Source organism: Rasamsonia byssochlamydoides (genome assembly GCF_041956645.1).
Source record: "Rasamsonia byssochlamydoides strain NRRL 3658 unplaced genomic scaffold VTN77scaffold_52, whole genome shotgun sequence".
NCBI classification, from domain to species: Eukaryota; Fungi; Ascomycota; class Eurotiomycetes; order Eurotiales; family Trichocomaceae; genus Rasamsonia; species Rasamsonia byssochlamydoides.
In genome coordinates, this window is record NW_027192435.1 from 5,693 (window position 1) to 28,343 (window position 22,651).

At 51.1% G+C, this 22,651-nt stretch overlaps 7 protein-coding genes across 7 annotated transcripts; 5 read left to right on the plus strand and 2 right to left on the minus strand.

Annotated features, from left to right (window-relative positions):
- VTN77DRAFT_6756 (uncharacterized protein) lies at positions 1–2,744 on the plus strand (the record flags this gene model as incomplete). The annotated part of the gene is made up of 4 exons (XM_069423069.1): positions 1–254; positions 318–1,739; positions 1,796–2,095; positions 2,150–2,744. 4 exons carry the CDS (start codon positions 1–3, stop codon positions 2,742–2,744), a joined length of 2,571 nt encoding a protein of 856 aa, XP_069275897.1.
- A 2,900-nt stretch (positions 2,745–5,644) lies between these two features.
- VTN77DRAFT_6757 (uncharacterized protein) lies at positions 5,645–6,513 on the minus strand (the record flags this gene model as incomplete). The annotated part of the gene is made up of 4 exons (XM_069423070.1): positions 5,645–5,744; positions 5,794–5,868; positions 5,917–6,060; positions 6,116–6,513. 4 exons carry the CDS (start codon positions 6,511–6,513, stop codon positions 5,645–5,647), a joined length of 717 nt encoding a protein of 238 aa, XP_069275898.1.
- A 728-nt stretch (positions 6,514–7,241) lies between these two features.
- On the plus strand, positions 7,242–8,396 carry VTN77DRAFT_6758 (uncharacterized protein; the record flags this gene model as incomplete). The annotated part of the gene is made up of 3 exons (XM_069423071.1): positions 7,242–7,484; positions 7,620–7,958; positions 8,085–8,396. The coding sequence occupies 3 exons, from the start codon at positions 7,242–7,244 to the stop codon at positions 8,394–8,396; spliced, it is 894 nt and encodes a 297-aa protein (XP_069275899.1).
- Positions 8,397–9,928: 1,532 nt separating this feature from the next.
- VTN77DRAFT_6759 (uncharacterized protein) lies at positions 9,929–11,571 on the plus strand (the record flags this gene model as incomplete). The annotated part of the gene is made up of 2 exons (XM_069423072.1): positions 9,929–10,056; positions 10,155–11,571. The coding sequence occupies 2 exons, from the start codon at positions 9,929–9,931 to the stop codon at positions 11,569–11,571; spliced, it is 1,545 nt and encodes a 514-aa protein (XP_069275900.1).
- Positions 11,572–13,233: 1,662 nt separating this feature from the next.
- On the plus strand, positions 13,234–15,275 carry VTN77DRAFT_6760 (uncharacterized protein; the record flags this gene model as incomplete). Its single annotated transcript, XM_069423074.1, has 3 exons — positions 13,234–13,279; positions 13,339–14,002; positions 14,066–15,275. 3 exons carry the CDS (start codon positions 13,234–13,236, stop codon positions 15,273–15,275), a joined length of 1,920 nt encoding a protein of 639 aa, XP_069275901.1.
- Positions 15,276–16,336: 1,061 nt separating this feature from the next.
- Positions 16,337–20,822, plus strand: VTN77DRAFT_6761 (uncharacterized protein; the record flags this gene model as incomplete). The annotated part of the gene is made up of 2 exons (XM_069423075.1): positions 16,337–20,181; positions 20,237–20,822. 2 exons carry the CDS (start codon positions 16,337–16,339, stop codon positions 20,820–20,822), a joined length of 4,431 nt encoding a protein of 1,476 aa, XP_069275902.1.
- Positions 20,823–21,948: 1,126 nt separating this feature from the next.
- Positions 21,949–22,431, minus strand: VTN77DRAFT_6762 (uncharacterized protein; the record flags this gene model as incomplete). Its single annotated transcript, XM_069423076.1, has 1 exon — positions 21,949–22,431. One exon carries the CDS (start codon positions 22,429–22,431, stop codon positions 21,949–21,951), a length of 483 nt encoding a protein of 160 aa, XP_069275903.1.
- Between the last annotated feature and the right edge of the window lie 220 nt (positions 22,432–22,651).

Here is a 22,651-nt window from a genome sequence, read left to right on the forward strand (position 1 = left end):
ATGGGATTGCCATGCCCTCTCTCGCTCCCCCCCGTCGCTCCCTTTCTCTTTTCCGTGCTGGTCGTGTCGAGCCTGTCGGCCAAAGTCCTGCATATTGCACAACATGTCCATTCCTTACCGTTGCTCCATCTCATCATCTACCTGCCCACGCTCTTTTTCCTTGATCTCCTCGTGATATGTCTGGGACGGCTGTTATTACGAGGGCCAGAGAGCCCTCTTCAGATGCTGACATGTGTTCTGGGCGGCCTGATGGCGTAAGATTCCTTTCACCTAGACCCCTGACGTGACTGCTAATGTCCAATATCTCCCGAATTCAGGCTCGTGACGTATGGAGCATCTGCTATTGAGTTTGGCTTCTTTTTCGAGACCGGGTCGGAGGTCGAATGGGGTGCCACTGGGAGTTTCGTCCGAGATCCTGCAGCGATGAAACTGCTCATGAGCGGCATTCGAAGTGTCACGGTCGCCGGTGCTGTTCTCTTCGTGATCTCGTGGATGCTGACGCCGTATCTTCACACAATCACGGGAAATTGTCTCTGCGCGGTCCGCAACTGGGTCTGTGAAGGGATCAGATCGTCCAGAACTCTGTTGCCCTTGGCCAGATCGCCAGCACCTCGCCGGAACATTCGCGTCCTGATCCCTGCGATTCTCATCGCCACTTCACTCCTCCTGATTCGAGCAACCCGCCCAGCCGTCCCATACGATCATCTCTCAGGGACACTCCCTTTCAGCCTGTCAGAAGCTTTCCACAAGTCCTCCTCCACAGCCTGTCTCAAACGTCATCCTCCGCCATTCCCTTTCCCCGAGCTGATCTCCGAGGAATACTGGGAAGAGCCCCATGGGAACTTCCCCGGATGGGCCCCAGATCCACAGTCCCGTCACAAGATGAATGTGAAGCGACCAGATTGGTTGCCGGAACATCCTCCACCTGGTTTCCAGCGTTGGACGGTCAAGTCGGAAGAAGGCAACCGCGATAAAAAGGGGGAGGAGGATCAATGCCACTTCCCCCACCAGACGTACAACCCCGTAACCGACCCTCTGAAGATATCCAATCTGGACCTAGACATCCTGCATCCCTTGCGCCAGGTGTTTGAAGCGAACTCGGTCGAGATCAATCATGTTGTGTTGTTGAGTCTGGAAAGTGCACGAAAGGAGGTATTCCCCATGCAGCCGGGAACCTATCTCTACGACACGATCTTGGAATCCCACACGGAGGACGAACGAGACAAGATCGTCGACAAGCTGTCTGTCTTAACGCCGGTGGCGCAGATGGTGACGGGGGAATATGCCTTGACGAGCAAAGGGACAAGGAATAATTTCAGTGACGCCGTGTGGCAGGACCACGCGGCTGAGGGAATGGGAGGCATCAATGTGAAGGGTGCTGTCACAGGCAGCACGCTCACCTTCAAGAGCATGCTGGGTAGCCACTGCGGCGTCAACCCTTTGCCAGTGGATCTCATCGAGGAAGTGAAGCTGGACTTTTACCAACCGTGCCTGCCCCATATCTTGGAGCTCTTCAACCAGGAGAAGAAGAACACGAGTCGCGCGGATGATGCGGAACCAGTGCCTTTTCAGGAGAGACCGTGGAAGTCGGTCTTCATGCAGTCGGTCACCGAAACTTATGACCGACAGCGGGAGCTGAATCGCAAGCTGGGATTCCAGCAGACGATTGTGAAGGAGACAATTGATCGATCCTCTGCCAAGTACTATCCGCCAAAGACTAAGGAGATCAACTACTTTGGGTATGCTCTCTCCGTTCTTCCAGAGACATGATTCTTTTTTACTGACTCTCCTCAAGATACGCCGAGTCGGAAATCGAGCCGTATCTCCGGGATGTGATTTTCGAAGCGGCCAAGAACGAGACTCGCCTGTTTCTGTCCCATATCACCAGCACGACCCATCATCCGTGGAATGTGCCCGACAGCTTCCGGACACAGACGTATATGGGCTTGAATAGCGGTCTCCGGTCCCGACATCAAGATCTGAACAACTACCTCAACGCGGTAGCGTATGTGGACGAATGGCTAGGCAAGATTCTGCGCTACATCGACGAGGCCGGGATAGCGGACTCGACCCTGGTGGTCATGATTGGCGATCAGTAGGTCTCTCTATTATCTTCTTTGTCTGTGCCAGGCTGACTGATAATTCCCAGCGGTCAAGCATTCGTCGAAGACACCGCGGTGACAGGCACCTTTGAGAACGGACACATCAGCAACTTCCGCGTGCCGATCGTCTTCCGCCATCCGCGGCTGCCCCGGATCGACATCTCGGCGAACGCGACATCGCTGGCGATCATCCCGACACTGCTCGATCTGTTCGTGCAGACGCGGTCTCTGAACGAGGCCGACACGAGGATCGCGTCGTCGCTGATGTACGAGTACCAGGGCCAGTCTCTGCTGCGGCCGTTCCGGAGCGAATACCACGGCCGACGGGTGTGGAATGTCGGTGTGATCAACGCGGGCGGCAGCATGCTGTCAGTGAGCACGGCGGGGATTCCGTTCCGGCTCGTGATGCCGCTGCACAACGAGTCCGGCGAGGGCGGCAAGCTCTTCCAGTACCGCTTCACGCACACGGACCAGGATCCGGCCGAACGGCATCCGCTCGAGGCCTGGACGCTGAAGAGCCTGCGCCGGATGGTGCTGGAGACGTACGGCCGTGAGGCAGCGGACTGGCTGGACGATGCAGGCCGACTGGGCAAGTGGTGGGTAGCCGAGCAGAAACGGGTCTGGAACTGGAAGGGAGGATAGAGATGCAGTAGATATTATCTGGTTGTGTTCTGTTCCTGGGAAATAGGGCATCCTCGGCGTTTGTCGTTTGTTTGGATAGATCTTTCACTGTATAGATGGATTCCATCGTTGTCATTTTTTTTGTATTGTACCATAAGAAAATGATGTTCACGATTCCATTTTATCCTGATTGCTGTAGCAGTGGTAATGAGGACCTTCTTTTCCTTTTCGTCTTCTAAAAGGCTGGGAGACTGACCCGTCAAGCAAACAGCCGTCTGAGACAAAGAAAAGAACGGGATGGAATCCGATCGACCCCGCTAATAGTTCTTTTTCTTTTGGGCTTATAAGCCTATCTTCTGATGATTTTGATCTCTGATAATCGTAGTTTCAGTCAGTCGGTCAGTTAGTCAGTCAAAATAAAGAGCAAAAGAAAGAGCAAAAGAAAGATAAAAATAAATAAAACAGGTTCTCCGTCAGTATACCTAGGCACGCTACCTACCTAGGTACTAGGTAAGTACCCCACCCCCTCTCATCTCCAATCCCTGCGTCCACTCACTTGGCAAGGTACCTAAATGACGACCACGATTCCCTTGCTGTTCTGGGTCGAAGATGACCGGATGTATTCCCCGTTCGTGGTTGATGTCCTGACACTTCGACGATCGCTAATTTATCCTCCAGCAGCGGGAACCCAATCGATCTGTGCAGAGACGAGGGAATCGACGAGAGTTTCTGAATATAACATGCCTAGCTATCGATACGATACGATACGGCTTCTTTCGATAAAGATAGTCAGTAGATGAGCTCTGTTTTTGATGCTCCCCTCGGAAGCGCGCGCAGTTGGGGCTGGCTGCATATATATTGACGCCGAATCCTTCAAGGGGATAGTTGATAGTGCGATCCCCACAGCTGAACCGGGCTCTCCGCAAGCAAGAGTGTCGCACAATGCCTTTATGAGGCGTGTAAAAATCAGCGATTGATGGAGATTGAAAATGGCCGTAGACGATCAGGAGCGGGAAGCGGTGGCAGAAGAGGGAGCTTTCGTCCCCGCAGTCAGGATGCCTTCCCGTCAAAGCTAAGCTTGTCGGGTAAAGAGTTAACGAACTAATCCGAATTATACGATGAGTAACCCTGCATATTAGTTATATTATTAGCTAGAGGACTAATGATAGATCAAGATCTTCATCACACGTGACCTGACCTGACCAAGCGGTCTGACTGTAGTCACTACTACGGAGTACTCCGTAAGGAAGTAAATATTCCGGTGGATAGATAGATAGGCATGGCACATATGGAGCATATCTCCGCTCCGAGATCTATATAGGTGGTCTAACGATAACGATATTAACTAGTAGATATAGCTAGACGATTCATTTATATTTCCTTTCTACGGAATAGTATAATAGTATTAGTCAGGAACAGAATTGATTGATTGATTGATTCATTCATTCATTGATCACTACACTTTACGGAGTACTCTGTACTGTAGTGGCTTTGTTTAGATTGGTTTGGCTCGATCCAGGCCGGATTGGACTTCGTGGAGTGCCCGATTAGGCAAATCGATAGATGCCTTAGGTAGATGACAACCTGACTGTTGTCTGTTGTCTGTTGACTGACTGACTGATTAAATTTCGAATTTAATTATGATGAAGCTAACTACGAGGCGATAGAAACAAAGAGAAAAGAAAGGAGGTCGACCAGGTATAATATTAGTGCCTAGGCCCTATGTAGGTAGGAGTAGACAGATAGACAGTCTGCCACGTCACCTGTATGTAGGCTATCTCGTGTCTTTTTTTTTTTCTATCTTTTTCTTTCCTATCTTTTTCCTTTTTTTTCTTTTTCCGTCTACGGAGTATCTTTCACCCCTCTCTCTCTTCTTTTTTTTTCATTTATTTTTACCGACGGAATCAATCCAACCAACTCAACTCCGCAGGAAATCAATCCTCCGTACGGAGTTCCTACTGTCCTGATTCTCTACTTTATTTTTAGTCTTTAGTCTTTAGTCCTTAGCTCAGCTTTCTACTTTGTTGTGCATTATTTTATGGGGAGGAGGGAGGGGGGGATTTTTTTGTCAGGTCACACGGGCAATCTTACGAGTCGACTCGCGACCCACAGCAGGAAAGTATTATTATTATTCGAATTTCTTCTTCAGGATCCGGATTCCCTCATTCCCATGATATCATTCCCCCTAATAAGTGTACGAAGTATTACTGTGCAGATGTATTTTTTTTTGCGGGCACGGTACATGGTACATACATGTGCAACGAACAGGACTGATTGATTAATAATTCTGAACTGTTTCCCATCCATCCCACGGATATCCGTATTCGATCCCAGAAAGTGAGTAATACTAATAATGGAAATTCCTGGAGGTAATAACTCTGTGGTACCGAGCGGATATAGCGGGTAAACCCCCACGGTGCGGAAACACATGCTAGATAGGGGAAGTAGTCAAGATGAAAACCAGGCTGCCGGAATTGACTATCTCACGAGTAGGAGACGGATAAATTAATTAATTATAAATTAATCCATCAACGGAAATTGAAAGAGCAGAGTCAGCAGACTACAGATAAAAAAAAAAAGAGAAGGCCTAAGCGAACTGTCGAACAGCTGGGGAAGAGAGGCTAGTTTCAACGAGGAAATTCCGAGAAGGGAAACTAACATGATTGAAACTTTCCGTCCAGTCCCAGAGAGCCTGGCCAGGCCAGACCAACTCACGGATCGGATATCATTCGGGGGAGTGCCGACGGGGGTCAAAAAAAATACTCTGTAAAAAAAATATAAAAAATCAGATGACTAGATAGTAATGACTCAACTGACCTGCTCCTCCCATCCTTTGAAGATAATTTCCCATTTGAGTAGTCTGGCAGACCCGTTCTCGGGCTGGCCGATCTGCGGTGCAATTAATATTTACTAATAACGACCTACTCCGTAGCCCGGAAGTAATTGCAACGACCGGGTGCTTGGGTGGACAGGTTGTAGTTGTACTGTACAATAGTCAAACATTGTTGTGTAGCGTCGTGGCTATTGCAGTGCAACCGGAGCAATATCGCTCAATTGATCAATTGATCACGATAGTACTCCATAGTACCCCGTGTAATAGGATGAGCTGGCGAGGATGCCTGGATGGATGCCCGAGGGGTCCGTTCTAAGAATATCGATAGCGTCGTCCGAATCGCTGGCATAATCGAGTCACGAGGGACGTGGGTACGGGACGATCTCCGGGGGCTCCACACGTGACCTGCACATGACCCCGCTGGAACCGGCGCGGCGGGCTCGAGTCTGGCCCGATTTGCTGCGAGAACATCGATGGACAGATTGAGTCGGCAGCGAGAGCATGCTGTCCACCTAACGCTTAGTGCAAGTTTAGCTGCTTACTTCTCGCGTCTACGCACGTTCCAGAATCATCCAGATGCGGTGCGCCACCTTTTAACCCTGGCCAGTCACCATCCGCGTTCCAACTGCCCAGATCCCTTGTGCCGGCGGCTAAAGAAAAGACAGAAGCCAGCTGGGGTTTCCCGTAGGAGTTACCACTTACGCACTCGAGGGAGGTTCTTTTCGATCCCTTTCCACCTTTCCACTTTCTACCTCTTGGCTTCGCTGCCCATCCCCAAATCGCCCTCCCGTTCCCCGGCCTGGGCAGGCATGTCGGATTGCCTAAAAGAGAAATCCGGGACGGGCTCCTCTCCTCAATGTCGAGACTCGAGACCTCTTGACACATAGTCCCGTGCCGATGCTTACGACCTGCACGCGGAATATGGAGGCTGTGAGGCGGTCGCAGTACCGTCTCCATTCTTGATCTGTTTCCCCTTGCGCCGTTGCTGCGTGCGTGGGATGACTGCTAGGTCTGGCCGTCCGGGGACGATGCCGATGCCTATGATGAATCTATGAGATCAATGACACGACAGCATCTTGCCAGTGACAGGGTTCGTGCTAGAGTCCTGTTCCAACATGGATGATGTCGCTACTGTCGTAGATATCAGCCAATCTTTGGGCTTCTGTCGGTGTTCTCGTATCTTGATAGACTTGATAGACATCGAATATCTTGACTCGGGAGGGAGTACTCTGTACGGAGGATGAAGAACAAGTCGGAAGTGCCCAAGTAGTTAGTAGTATTATTAGTAGACGATAGCGCTGGCCGTGTGCTGATTGCTGGCCAGGCAGTGCCCTCAACACTCCAAGTCTGGACTGCGGCCCCTCCCTCAGTCTCCGTTCTGGACCAAGCTAACTCTGTAACTGTCCGACGTGGTCTTTTTTTGTTGCTCACATGAGCATCTCTGCTCTCCATGGGGTTCCACTGTAGTAAGGTATATAAAGGAGAACAGCAGTGGCTGTTCTTGGTTCTCATCATTGAGCCTTTTCTCTCAAGGGACATTCCTATCATCTGCAGTAAATACATCTCCCGCTAATTTTTCCAAATATCATAATCTCTCTGATAGCGGGGTAGAAACTGCAGTAATACTATTACTTACTCCTCGTCCTCCATACCTATACTCTATTTTTTCATCTATCAACTGCAACATGTCGGTCAACATCGAAAACATCCCTACCTTTGACGAAAAGGCCACTCGTGGCCCTCGCAGCCCCCCAGCAGACGAGAAGAAGGGCATCTTCCTGGGCACCCAGCGCCGTCTGCCCGAGTTCATCCTGACAGACAAGGTGGTCTGCGTGTCTGGCGCGGCACGAGGCCTGGGTCTGACTCAGGCAGAGGCTCTCCTGGAGGCCGGAGCCATTGTCTACGCTCTCGACCGGCTGGAGGAACCGGTAAGTTTCTGTTTGTTTCTGGATTCCACCTGATCGCTCCTTCCCCGCAAAGTATATGAATTATACTTCTGCCGCGGGGGATCGCACCAAACGGGAAGGAGGGACGAGGGGCTAATCAGCGGGGAACTCCAACAGTCAGCGGACTTTGCCCGCATCCAGAAGCGTGCCGAAGAGGAATTGGGCACCAAGCTGCACTACCGTCGCATCGATGTCCGCGACGCCGAGCTGCTCAACAATGTCATTGAGGAGATCGCCAACACCGAGGGCCGCATGGACGGCCTGATCGCCGCAGCCGGCATCCAGCAGGAGACGCCTGCGCTCGAGTACACGGCCAAGGACGCCAACATGATGTTCGAGGTCAACGTCACCGGCGTCTTCATGACTGCCCAGGCTGTGGCCAAGCAGATGATCCGGTTTGGCAAGGGAGGCAGCATTGTCCTGATTGCCAGCATGAGTGGCACCATCGCCAACAGGGTGAGTTCACGCAGCCTGCCATGCTGTCGATCTGCTGTCATGGATCTCCGCATGGATGATCATCTGCTTCTCCACCCGCGAGTCTGCTTCGATTAGATAAGCAGTGCTGATTCGATTGCGTTCCAGGGCTTGATCTGCCCGGCCTACAACGCTTCCAAGGCCGCCGTCATCCAGCTGGGCCGCAACCTCGCCGCCGAGTGGGGTCAGTACGGCATCCGCGTCAACACCATCTCGCCTGGGTACATTGTCACCGCCATGGTCGAGAACCTGTTCGTCCAGTATCCCGAGCGCCGCGACGAGTGGCCCAAGCAGAACATGCTGGGCCGTCTGTCCAAGCCGGAGGAGTACCGCGGTGCCGCCGTCTTCCTGATCAGCGACGCCAGCAGCTTCATGACCGGCAGCGACCTGCGTATCGACGGAGGACACGCGGCATGGTAATTTAATAATTCGCTGCATCTACTATCTTTCATTTCACGGGGACAATAATTCTGATGACGATGTCTCTTGTATTCTGAGCAATTCGTTATTTCATTTCGATGGCGTTTGTTCGTTCAAGCAAGATGTATGCATGTCCTTGGGGTATTTTTATCGATTCTCTCGGGTTTTGATTGGACTGGATTGGTCTGGTTTTCATCATGTTATGACCACATCACTATCTGTCTACATCCCTCGCGTTTAGGCGAGTTTGGACTTGTTTTTCTTCCGGATTCAAAGAAACGACAATCCATCTTTCCGTCGTACATACATACAGTACATAATTTCTACCGTTACTGGACCAAACCAAAAGGGAGGAAATGAAGGAAACAACAATAATGAGATAATAATACAGGTACATATGATGTGATATATTTGCGATTTCTCCCCGAAATATTTGCCATGATTTCTCTATCTAGTCCAGGTGCCGCACCGCGGCATAGATGTAGAGATGGTCTATACCTACCTATACTGAGCGAAGAAGCTCTCTTTTGCTTCTTTGTCTTGTTTTATGCCACACACACAAAGAAATAAAAAAAGATACCTGGGTACCTATCTCCAGAGTCAATAATCCACCTTCAGGTCGGTAGAGGTATGTAGTTGTTCTCCTTCCTTTCCCTTCTACCACCGCTCATCAGTACTAGGTAGGTATTACCACTTGGTTTCCCAAGTAGGTAATCATTGGTCTCCCACGGCACCTTTTATATAAACCTGTGAAATAGATAAAAGTCTCACATGACGGATTTGGATAAGATAGCAAGAGTTGAAAAGAACTGCTCTTGTCTGCTGCATAGGTAGGTAGGTGGGTACGTACGTGCGTACTGTACATGGGACGCCTTAATATTCAAGTCCTCCACATTCTGGGCACCCCGCTCAATGAAATCAAATACTGTGTAACATGATGTGATGATCAAATGCGTCGAGGTAGGTTATGGCTATAATTATAACACGCATGCCAGAAGATAAGCCTCTTCAGACACTTCTATACAGAGAATATCGTAGTTACCGACTATGAGACTTGATTCTTGATTCTCTCGAGATATATGCTTATGTTTCTACAAGAGAGCTGATCTTCAGCTGCAAATGTGACACTGGTCCTGTCACCTGAGCTTGTATGACTGTCCAATCCAGTTTTAGGTTTGGTCCGTTAGGACTGCAACAAAGAAGCTCAGACCGCAAATTATGATTATTCTTACTAGCACTCTGGTAAGGTCATAATGTACATGTCCATACAGATGTACAGTACATAGCGGTAGGTTGCATGCTGCTGACTGGCAATATGCCCATGCCCATGCCCATGTCCCTGTACTGATTGATTACATGTCTCGACACGAATGGATCGCAACTTACCCCACCTCTGATCACCTCATTGATCTTGATCTTGTTGACTCTCAGCTTGCTCAGCTATTTCAAAAATCACTCTGTTTTGTTTTGTACTCTCTATGATAGCATGAGATGTTATGTATTTGATGTATGTACGTTTGTCCTCAACTGATATGATTTTCATATCAACTGCGGTCACGATCGCGCTGGGCGTGATCTGCGCCCGCATCATCTATCTATGCTACTTCCACCCGCTGGCGCGCTACCCGGGTCCTTTTGTTGCTCGTTTCACGAACCTCTGGTTTGTCTCTCTGTTCAACATCCTTTTCCTGTCTGGTCTGTCTGGCCCATCTGAGCGCTTTATAGTACTTCATCGGAGCCTCTGCTAACAACAACCAGGAGACTATTCAGCTTCCTAGGCGGGCAACATCATATCGACGAGCAGAAGCTCCACCAACGATATGGCCACGTTGTCCGCGTGGCACCAAACTGGCTGTCTTTCTCGGACTTGACGGATTTCGAAGCCATCTACGGGTTCAATAAATATGTTGAAAAGGGGGTCTTCTATGATTTCTGGCGGGACCGCGCCAAAGGGAGTGAGAATATCTTCAGCGCAAAGACCGATGCCGACCACCGAGAAAAGAAGCGAAAGGTCTTCGGGCCTGCTCTGTCGAATGCGAAGATTGTAGGATATGACCCGGTAATCACGAAGAACGCGGGTGTCCTCCTGTCACGGCTGGAGCTGCTGTTACAGAATAATAGCGCTAGTGATAAGCCGGTCCCGGTCAATATTGCTGGCCTAGTACATCGCTACACGATTGACACGATGCTTGAGGTCCTGTATGGTCCAACCGTCTGTCCACAACCGTACACTGACGCTCCAACAACCCGAGGTATTCCCAAAACCCTGCGAGGTATGCTGAAGATGGCGTGGAGCCGCTCGCTTTTTCCCTTCTTTGGCTGGTTGATGGCAACTCGCCCTATGGCTGCTTTGACGAGAAGACCAACGCGGAACGAGCAGGGTGATCTCACGAATATATCTGCCCTCGCCGCTGCGAGTCAATCGTTAATCTTTTCCCATCCAGAGCAATTGACACGATCCAAACAGCCCAGTATCGTGAAGAACTGGGCTGAACTCCCCGCTGATGGCAGAAGGAAGATGGGCCCGAGCGAGGTCTGGAAGGAGGCCTTTAATCTCGTCCTCGCCGGGCCGGGGAGCACAGCCGCGGCGCTGACCGCGGTTCTGTTCATGCTGGGATTGCCCGAAGGTCGAGAGTGGCAGGAGAAAATCCGACTGGAAACAGAAGGCATGGAGGTGAAGGCAGGATCGGTGTCGGAGTTTCCGGTGCTGTTTGCCGTCATCAAAGAGACTCTGCGGTTGCATCCCCCGTTCCCAACCGCTTTTCCACGCACAATCACCCCGGGCGCTGAGAATGCGATCCCGAATTTGCCAGCTGCGTTGCCGGCCGGGACAGTGGTGTCAGCGAACACATTTGTGCTTGGGCGGTCGAAGCAGATCTGGGGCGAGGATGCGGGTGAGTGGAAGCCACAACGGTGGCTGCTCGAAAGCGAGCATGAGAAGCAGGAGATGGAAGACAAATTCGTGGTGTTCAGCAAAGGGTCCCGGCAATGCGTGGGAAGAGAGCTGGCGCTGCTGACACTGGCAAAAGCGGTGGTCAGTGTGGCCAAGCGGTGGGAGTTCCGCAGTGAGGGCGAGCTGAAGGGAAACAGTTTTCTGGAGATGGCATACGATGAGTGTTGGATGACTTTCAAGGAGTTGTCGCTGGATACAAGGCACGGCGATCCTCTGAATTAATGAGTCAATTGTCGGGCTTGTCTAAAGTGCAGACTGTCTAAGCTAGATTTTAACGTCATGATAATAACTAGTTTCTCATGAGGTTGCTGGTGCTGTTGCTGTTGCTCCGCTATGACTTCAGCAGTAATCATCAATCTTACACCGAGGTTTCCATAGGTATACGGAATACATGTGTACTTTAAGCTAAGACTCAACTCAGTCAATGCAGTGGCTGGCTTCTCTTCCAACAACTACCTAGAATCACCTAGATAGAACCTAAATACCCCGTTGTCTGAGACTGATACCGTCGCGGAGTAGAGCAGAGAGCGTACATTATTTTCTGACACGGGGCAAACATATTACCTAATTTGGGTTGGAAGAGCGCGATGCATACCGAGTTGGGTAAGTCTGTCATTCAGGTTCCGAGGTTCCAAGGTTCTAAGATACCTAGGTACCGAGAGCTGAAAGAGGGACACACACACAACCAAGAAAAAAACAGTAAGTTCTTGGCACCACTAAAAAGTTATGCAGTCTTGACCTTTCTTTGGTCGATTGTTCTTGCAGCTGCTCTTGCAGTGTAATTACCTAAGTTCAGCTGCCGGCCCTGCCAACATTTTGATAGATCTTCTTGACGGGAACCAGCAATAACAATATTAACGAAAACCGTTAGTTAATAGGTCAGGACAGGGGTGAACTGATTTCTAAACTAGCGCTCCCGCTGGAAAGACGCCACATCTATTAATGCTTACAGCCTTGCGGAGTACACTGGAGACTGAGTCTGGAGACTGGAGTAGTGGACTACGTCCGTGCTAAACTAGGGCTTAACCTGACTAGGTTCATATCGCGAGCTGCTCCTTCCCTGAGTACTCCGTAGTAGGCATCTACTCTGTATGATTTGACCCCCTTGGATTAATAATATAGGAATTCTGATGCCTTCCGAGGCTCACGTGCTTGGCCCGAGTGCCGGGGGCTCCGGATCGTTAGTGGGGGCCCATTACGTCGCACCCGATTGTTTCGTTTCGGGGTCGCGTTGGAATTCAACCCATGCCTCAGGTAATATAAATACAACATTCTTCAGCTGATATCTTAGTCTGCTGCCTACCTCCCTCCCTAGGTGGCAACCCTGAACTGCTGAAAGGTCAAGAGAAGCAGCGACAGCTGTGTTAGAAGCTACCTAAGCACCATTCGGATTGGCGGGTTCGTATAGCCAACGCTGGACGATGGAAGGCTCCCCGCTGACATCACGACCGCCAGCTCCGCCTGTAAGTCAATCCCAAGTTCAACATGGCCCATAAGGCTATCCTATAGGCTATCCCACAGCCCGCATGGCTCCGCCCCAAGACTCGATGGTCTTCGCGCCGTTTTCCCGGTTCCGGGTTCCGCCGCCCCCGAACGAGTTGGGAACTATGCAGCAACCTTACACGCTGCTGGGTTGGGTTGCACCTGCCCTACCCAGTAATTTCATTTAATAATAAGAATGCAATCGATCACCACCTTATGTCAACAGAGCGAGAGACACCGGAGCCAATTTCATATCAGATCATAAATCATAATATGATCCGCCACTCCCTCTTCCTCGCATAAAGACAACAGAAAGAACTCTCCCTTCTTTCCGCCGTTGTGTGACACTGAGTCTTCACCCTCTTCGCAGCGTCGAGCTCGACCCGAGTCTCGACTCTCAAGATGCGTGTCCTTGGCTGTATCGCTTTGTTTGCCGGGCTGCTGTCTGGTAAGTGATTCGTTTCTCACCAAAGCAAACTCGTGGCATTAGATATTGACAACATTCAGGCACTGCAGCTGCTCCCTACGAACAAGAACGTCATGTGGAGGTTGTGCCACGTGCACTTCCAAATGCACCCAATGGCTATACTCCTGCCAATGTCTCCTGTCCGTCGAACCGGCCGACAATTCGCAGTGCAGCCACTCTCTCTCCTAACGAGACTGCCTGGCTGCAGGTGCGGAGGAATAACACCGCCCAGGCGATGAAGGATTTCTTTGGCCATGTCAGCGTCGGAAACTTTGACGCCGTCTCCTACATCAACCAAGTGGCGAACAATGCTTCTGCCCTGCCCAACATCGGGATTGCCGTGTCTGGTGGTGGTTATCGAGCCCTGATGAACGGGGCCGGTGCCATCAAGGCTTTTGACAACCGCACTGAGAACTCCACGAGTCCCGGCCAATTGGGCGGCTTGCTCCAGTCCGCGACCTATCTGGCCGGCCTCAGCGGTGGTAGCTGGCTGCTGGGCTCGATCTATGTGAATAACTTCACCACCATCTCCTCGTTGCAGACCAACAAGCCGGGGCAAGTGTGGGAGTTTGGCAATTCCATCTTCGAAGGCCCCAGTACAGGAGGCATCCAGATTCTCAATTCCGCAGACTACTACAAGGACATTTCGGACGAAGTATCGGGAAAATCCGACGCGGGGTTCCCAACCACGATCACTGATTACTGGTATGTATCTGCTGATCTGATCTCCTAATATTACCGAGCAAGTCTTCTGACGTGCCGTGGCAGGGGACGTGCTCTGTCCTACCAGCTCATCAATGCCACCAACGGCGGTCCAAGCTACACGTGGTCATCGATCGCGTTGACCCAGGATTTTCAAAATGGAAACATGCCCCTGCCTCTGGTTGTTTCTGACGGCCGCAACCCGGGCGAGCAGATTGTGGGAAGCAATTCGACCCTGTATGAATTTAATCCGTGGGAATTCGGGTCATTTGACCCTACGGTTTATGCGTTTGCGCCTCTAGAGTTTTTGGGTTCGAGGTTCAATGGAGGAGTCGTTCCAGACAACGAGACCTGTGTGCGCGGCTATGATAATGCCGGCTATGTCTTTGGAACGTCGTCCACCCTGTTCAACCAATTCCTGCTCAATGTCAACTCGACCAGTATCCCGAGCTTTTTGAAAGACATCTTCACGAACATCTTGCAAGACCTGGGTAGCCACGACGAGGACATTGCGTTGTACATCAACCCATTCTACAACTACACGCAGAATGACGGGGTCGTGGCTCACCAGCAGCTGCTGAACCTTGTCGACGGAGGTGAAGATCTTCAGAACATTCCTTTACATCCTCTGATTCAGCCGGAGCGGCATGTCGACGTGATCTTTGCCGTGGATTCATCGGCGGACACTGACAACCACTGGCCGAACGGGACCGCTCTCGTCGCTACCTACGAGCGTAGCCTCAACTCGACTGGAATCGCAAATGGCACGGCCTTTCCCGCGGTACCGGATCAAAATACCTTTGTTAATCTCGGCCTGAATACCCGACCGACGTTTTTCGGATGCAACAGTTCGAACACGACGGGCCCCACGCCTCTCGTCGTCTATATCCCCAATTACCCGTATGTCACCTTCTCGAATGTCTCGACCTTTGATCCGTCGTACAACAACTTGCAGCGGGACGCCATCATCCAGAACGGCTATGATGTGGCGACCATGGCCAATGCGACCCGCGACAAGAACTGGCCGGCCTGCGTGGGTTGCGCCATCCTTAGCCGGTCATTGGAGCGGACGAAGACGACGGTGCCGGACATCTGCAATCAATGCTTCAAGACATACTGTTGGGATGGGACTGTCAACAGCACTACGCCTGCGCCGTATGCTCCCACACCTAACTTGACCATAAGCGACTCCTCCAGTGGTGCAGTACCGGCGATCCCGCCAAGCAGGGTCTTGGTAGCACTTTCCACTATCGCTACCATGTTTTTCATGCTATGAGATAGCCGAGTGCGATGACGATGGACTGCTTCGTCTTTTTATTTTCTGTTTTCTCTTGCTATTCTGACACGTATTGATTTAATTTAAGCATGGTACGGACTACGGAACCTACTTACAGCTTCAAAAGGAACAGTATATGTATTCAGATATGCCACTGCTCGCATTGGAGTTAATGAGGATGGAATTTCTAACAGTGCTAGTATTCCCAGAGGCAGATTCTGGCATTAAGCACCAGGTCATGTATGCACCTACATAGATAAGGAGGGAGAATCTCCAAGAAAACCCCTCGATTCTGCCGGCAAAATCACAAGGCGGCATCACATACCATCCCATATAAGAAGGCGGTATAAAAATTTTTTTACTAACCTGAATAGGAAGTAGCACGTGACATAGAAACCTCGCATCGAAAACCTCTGATTTTGGCACCTCTCCGCTCTTCCGGGTTTGGTCAGGTCAGGCCAGCTTTGTTTTGCCTGAGGTGTCCATCCAGCGTGCATACTACTACCTAGGACGACTCAGGCATCAACCTATAGGAACCTCAAGTACTTAAGGTAGCATACAGTACAGTAGTTTTACAGTAGACATATCTACGTCACCCACTCACAGATAACTCACCTTACTCCGTAGGAAATCTATCCACATATTACTTTTTTTAACTCCAGTAAATCGAAGACTGAAATGGTTGTACTCTGTACTTCCACTCACGTGACGTATAGTTCGCTGTTGTCAGGGCGACGCGCGGCGATCGGCGCTAGGACAACAAACGCCTCACCCGTGACCGGCCCGCCGGCATTCCTGTAAACAGCAGTCAGCTTCAACCTTACTATCAGCTCTCTCGCCCGACCCGGATATTCGACATCCAATTCGTGCAGACGGGGCCATTCCTGGTCGGCAGAGAATCGAGTTGGACCGGTTGTTGTGGCCATTCGTATTGAATGAGACTCAGGATGAGTTTCCCGCGCGCCTAATATTCGCGATTCACGATATCACGGCCATATCGCTGGCGCAATATTTTCGAATCTTAAATTGACGATCATATAGCATTCAATACTCTAGCAGCCATGGCTCGCGCCGCGGTCATCCCGCCGTCGCCTCCAAGACGAGCGACACGGGCGAGGGGGCGAGTCGCGAGCGAGACCGCCGATGAACAGACTGCCAATTCTTCTACAACGACAAAATCAAAGACCAAAACGGCAGAGCCTGCGAAGAGAGGACGAAAGCCAGGCAAAACCGTCACCACCGACGCGCCCGAATTGAAAAAGCGACCAGACCGTAAACCGGCAGCAAACAATGCAGACATCATGGACGAGACGGATGATGAAATCGGACTGGAGACTGTGAGGACCGAGAAAGATGCCGCGCCTACGAAAGCGAGGCCTGGTCGACCACCCAAGAATACAGCGACGAGTACTCGGGCTCCTGCAGAAGCGGAGAGTGATGATGATGATGACGACGACGATGACGAGCTGGCTCAGTCAGACGTGCCGAAACGCAAGGTTGGCAGACCGAGGACAAAACCTGTTGTCAAACCTGCTGAGGCAGTCAACCCAGAACCTGCAGTGAAGCCAACCAGAGGCCGACCAAGGACGGTGAAGCTGTCTGCTGCTGCCGCAGATGAAACCGATGCCGAGACATCAGCAAAGAAAACCAGAGGTCGGCCTCCTCTTAAGACAACGGTGGCAGCGGAACAGAAGAAATCCTGTATCGCTACAGCTCCAACGGCTTCGAGTCTTGCCAAATCAAAGCCTATCGGCGGGGCTGTCAAGCCCAAGAAAGTCACCTTTGCAGATATCATCTCTGACTCTGAAAAGGAAAATGTCCCGGCCTCTTCGGCTGCTAAAGGTGCAAAGAAGAGTACGTCGACCAGCACGTCGTCATCATCATCCCAGACGGGCCTCAGGGCCAAGCCAGTCCGCAAGGCTGCAGCTGTCGCTGCGTCTGGTCGGGGACGACCTGCAAAGACGACACCCCAGACGGCAGCCCAGCCACTCTCCCCCAAGAAGGCCACCCAAGTTGCAAAGTCCAGTTCATCCGCTAGCTCGGAAGATCCAGACGATGACGAGCTGAGTGGTGCGAAGAAAAGCAGTATCATGTTGGTGGTCCGGTCACCCACCAAGCATTCCTCTGAAAACATGGGGATGTTAAGTTCTCCAGTGAAGAAAATCAATTTTACTGGAATTACCACTCCATCTAGACCGGCGATGCGGAATGAGAACGATGAAAATACGACCCCCTCTGTGCAGCCGCCCTCAGCATTGAGGGAGTCTACTTTCATGGCCAGCCCGGCCCGACGACTCCCTGGATCTGCCCTCAAAGAGACATTGAAAGACACACCTCGTCGGGGGCCGCTGTTCATTGGTGAGCAGTCGATTTCCAAACCAGAACCCACTACCCCGACAAAGACGTCTCCTTTGAAAGCGTCGCCGAAGAAAGGCAACTTGGGCGCATCATTCATGGCCTCGCCGCTGAAAGCGTCCTCGACGCCATTCAAGGCCAAACTTTCGTTGCTTCAGAGCCCTGCTAAGAGGATTCAGTCGCCGTTCAAGACGATGGGTTTCCCGATGAAGAAGGAATCTGAAGTAATGGTGGATAAAGATGGCATGCATGTTGATGCTTCTTGTTCCTTTCAGGCTAAGGGTTCGCCGGGAAATGTTTACAAACTTAGCGATGAAGAATGCAAGCAAGAAATGAATATGACGAACAAAGAATGCGAAGATGATAGCGATGACGTCTTTACTGATTCCCATGCTGAAATGAAGACGACATGCAAAGAAGATGACAGTGATGATGTCTTCATTTACTCCCGTGCTGGAACGAAGATGTCAATCAAAGAAGATGACAGTGATGATGTCTTCATTTACTCCCGTGCTGGAACGAAGATGTCAATCAAAGAAGATGACATCGATGACGTCTTCGCTGATTACCCTGCTGAAACGAAGATGACAAGCAAAGAAGATGACAGCGATGATGTTTTCACTGATTCCGCTGCTAAAATGAACATGACAAATAAAGAAGGTGAAGATGACAGTAACGATGTTTTCACTGATTCCCATGCTGTGAAGACTTTCGAGCACAACGCAGAGGAACCTGAGGAACCCGAGGAACCCCTGCAGCTTTCGAATGAAGAAAAGCAGATCATGGAAGAGGAAGAGGCCGTCCACACCGATCAGGAAGATGCTCAGCCCAGTACGGAAATGATCGATGATCAGGACATCGAACAACCCGATGCCGAGGAGCATGACGAAGTTGACGAAGTTGATGCTCTGATCGATGATCAGAATGATAATCAGGAAAACGTTGAGGCTCCTATTCTCGACGCTGCGGAGACAAACGACGGCCCGACTGAAGCTCCTGAACAGAAAGAGGATTTCGTGATTTACGCTGAGCAAGAGGACGAGTCGGAAGACATCTCTTCTAATCAGCATTGTGAACCGTCACGTTCACCCGCGCTCTCCTACACGGGTCAGCAGACGGCCAGCCCAATTTCTCCCTACGAGATTTCGGAAACAGGTGAAACGGCGAGTCCAATTCACCGTGTACGGAGCATTCCTCCTGCTGCACCGTCGCCACCAACAATGCCCTCTCTCAGATACCCCTACCGCGATGATGCCGACGACGAGGAGTCCGATGACGAGCTGGCTTCGGATGACAGCCCACGCAAGCAGACATCTAGTCCGTCTGTCCGTTGTCCAGAAACACCCGCATCCTCCGACTCCATGCGTAGAGAGCAAGCGTCTGAGAGCATCCCAGGTTTCACTCCCTTGGTCGCGCAGCTAAGTCAGTGGAAAGCTAGCAGTCCTGACAAGTTGCAACGGAGACGTTCTCAGAAAAGGGGCATCTTCTCGCCTGTCATTCCACCTCAATTAGCTATGAAACCATCTCATCAGCTTCGAGTGAGGCGCTCTCTCGCCGCGAGACGTTCCTTGTTGGCAACGTCTGTTGAGCTTAATTCGGAGAGTGACAAGGACGACCACGAGCAGGAAACAAAGGCAGATGGTGTGGATGAGGCTGTCCAACAGGCAGCTGAGCCGTCAATATTCGAGGAGCCGTCTGTGGAGAATCGTCAGCAGCAGAATTCTGACGAAGTTGTCGAGGACAGAGAGCCGGCACCCGCTGACTTGGAAGTCCAAGAAGAGGACGAAGAAGAATATGGTGACGAGAATGTTGCTCCACCTGAAGAGGCCGTGCGATCTGAATCTGTGGCTCCTGATGATGACATGTCAGAGGCAAATGAAGAGTCTCAGGAAAGTCAACGTCAGCCGATGTCGATTACCCCCGTGAGAATCAACCGCGACGCGTACCGCACCATTCACACTGTTTCCAAGGTGCCATTGAAGCCTGAAGGCGCGGTATCGCCTCTCAAGATGCCCCGGAAAAGAAGCAGGTCACTTTCGTCTGGGCCCACGACCCCGACGCGGAGCTCGCCCAGACGGCGTGCCAACATGCTGACGAGGAGCAACACTTCACCGTCCCCATCGCCCGGGAAGTCGGGCCATGCATTGGAAGTCCTTGATCCGGAGGATGTTCCAACGGACACTGAAGTTGAGGGACGTCAATCCAAGCCCTCTTCCATCACGGCAAGCCCTGTGAAGACTCCACGACGGAACATCACCGCAGGCGATCAAGTCCTACGAGGTGCCGTCGTGTTCGTCGACGTCTACACCACCGAAGGAGAAGACGCCAGCGGCATTTTCATCGAGCTGCTGACGCAGATGGGCGCGCGGTGTGTCAAAACGTGGTCTTGGAACCCGCGATCGAGCCAGTCGCCCGTCGGCGGGGCCGATCCTAAGGAGAGCAAAGTGGGGATTACGCACGTCGTCTACAAAGACGGCGGCATCCGGACGTTGGAGAAAGTGAGGCAGGCGGGGGACCTTGTGAAATGCGTTGGTGTTGGCTGGGTTCTTGAGTATGTTATCCCTGCCTATCAAAAATGTCTTTATTATACTAACTAGTCTTTTCAGCTGCGAGCGAGAAAACAAATGGCTCGATGAGTCGCACTACCTCGTTGACTGCTCTATCATTCCCCGCGGAGGTGCCAAGCGCCGGAAGAGCATGGAGCCTCGGGCGTTGAGCAACATCAACGGCTCTCTGACCTCTTCAGGCAACAGCCGACGGTCTCGCGTACCAGCCGACTGGGAGACGATGGAGGAGTTCATGCGGCTGAGTCCGAACACCTCACCGAACCTCGGCGGCCTTACTTCTACTGCCGCAGAGTCCTCCTCTCACCCGATTCTCCACCCACCCAAGACCCCCAAGACCCCCAACAGCAGCAGCAGCTATGACTTCAACAACCTCAACTTCGACTTCACGGGCATGTCCCCGGCCACGCCATACTACCTGTCGCAGCGCGCGAAGCTGGTGCAGCAGACCTGCCCGCCCAAACAGACCAATAAGGGCCTGTTCTCCCCTCTGAACCGGAAGAAGAGCGACGACGATGACTTTGACGACGATGGGCCGGGCGCGATTAACCTGCGGGTTAAGCTTGAGGCTGCGAGAAGGAAGAGTTTGGTATTTAAGCCGAGGGTTGGGAGTCCGCTGGGGCGGTAGACCGACTGTCTATACGATTCGTGTGCATATGGGTTTCTGGTGACGATCTACCTACCTTACCACATTGGCTTGACTACTTGCTCTCTGCATGGCATGTTCTATACTGTCCTGTATACCCCAGCCGAAGGTTTATTTACCATTTCATCTCTTTCTTGGGATTTTAAGGGTTTGGTCTGACGCGTCAGGTTGGATTGGACATGGCGTTTCTGGATTTTTTCGGATCGATGAATGTATATATGCACAGATGTATGGATGGATACAGTTTACAACAATGCCAATAAATAGTAAATAATATCTCATCCTAGTGCATGTGGATCTGTTTTGGTAGTAGTAACGGCCGTTCTTCCGTTTTTTTTTTCTTTTTCTTTCGTTCTTTCTTTCTTTGATTCCCTCCCTGTAAATAATAGCCTCTCTTTTTCACCTTACACCTTTTGCCTTTTTTTTTAAGCTTTTGTCTCTATCTCTGTCTCTGTCTAATCTATCTATCTATCCCAGAATGTTACTGTACTGTACTATACGTGTCTTGTCTGTCTTTTCGTCTATTGTCTATGTTCTCTCTCTCTCTTTTATCTGTCGGACACATGTTGGATGGATATTCTTCACATTAATGTAATGCAATGTAATGTGGTAGGTAATCGGCAATACCATTCATTCATTCATTCATCTTTGATATAAGAAAGGAATCGATTAATCAATCAATCAATCAATTTGATCGAAAAAAAAAAGAGAGAGAGAGAGATTGTTTGTCTGTTTATCCTTTTTTTTTCTATCTAGTCTAGTCTTTAGGTTATTTTTTAGCTGTCTACCTATATATATCAATACTCGAGATACTTTTGTTTGTGAACAAGCGACTAGTCCAATACGTAGATACGATATTGGTATATATATAGATAGACAGGTATGGAGAAAATAAATAAATAAATAAAAAGGTATCGTCTATTTTCCTATTTTCTGCATATCCTACACTTCCTTAGCAATGAACTTTTTTTTCTGTCTCTATATTTCTCTCTTTCTGATTTGCCTTATATATAGTATAGTGTCTTCATATCAAACTGGCTCACTGACGACTGACTGTATTTTCTCGTCCAGGTATGTACGCCGGGTATAAAGGTTAGCAGGCTGCTTGCTACATATCAGCCGGCTCATCCAACTCCTCGCGGTAAAACCCTGCCACCAAAAACGCCAGCTCCAGCGCCTGCTTCTCGTTCAGGCGCGGGTCGCAGAACGTCTCGTAGCGCTCGCTGAGCCCTTCCTCCGTCAGGCCGCCCGCGCCGCCGACGCATTCGGTCACGGCTTCCCCCGTCAGCTCCAGGTGCATGCCGCCCAGGAACGAGCCCGCGGCGCGGTGGATCTCCAGCGCCTGCTTCAGCTCCGACAGGATGTCCGTGAAGTGCCGCGTCTTGACACCCGAGGGGGTGGTCTGCGTGTTGCCGTGCATCGGGTCGCATTGCCACACGGGCAGGTGGCCTGATTTCTGCACCGCGGCGATGTGCCCCGGCAGGTGCTGCGCGATCTTGCTTGCGCCGTACCGCGAGATCAGTGTCACTTTGCCGATCTCCTTAGTTGGGTTCACCGTGTCGAGCAGCTGCACCAGCTCCTCTGGCGTCATCGTCGGCCCGATCTTGATCCCGATCGGGTTGCTCAGGCCCCGGAAGAACTCCACGTGGGCGCCTGTTACCTGTCGCGTGCGGTCGCCGATCCAGAGGAAGTGCGCGGACGTGTCGTACCAGCCTTTGGGCGGGGAGCTGGTCGATGAAGCCCTCCTGTGGTGAGTTGCGGAGGAGACTGGCTCGTCAGACGCAGGCAGAGCGTCAGGTGGATGTCGCAGG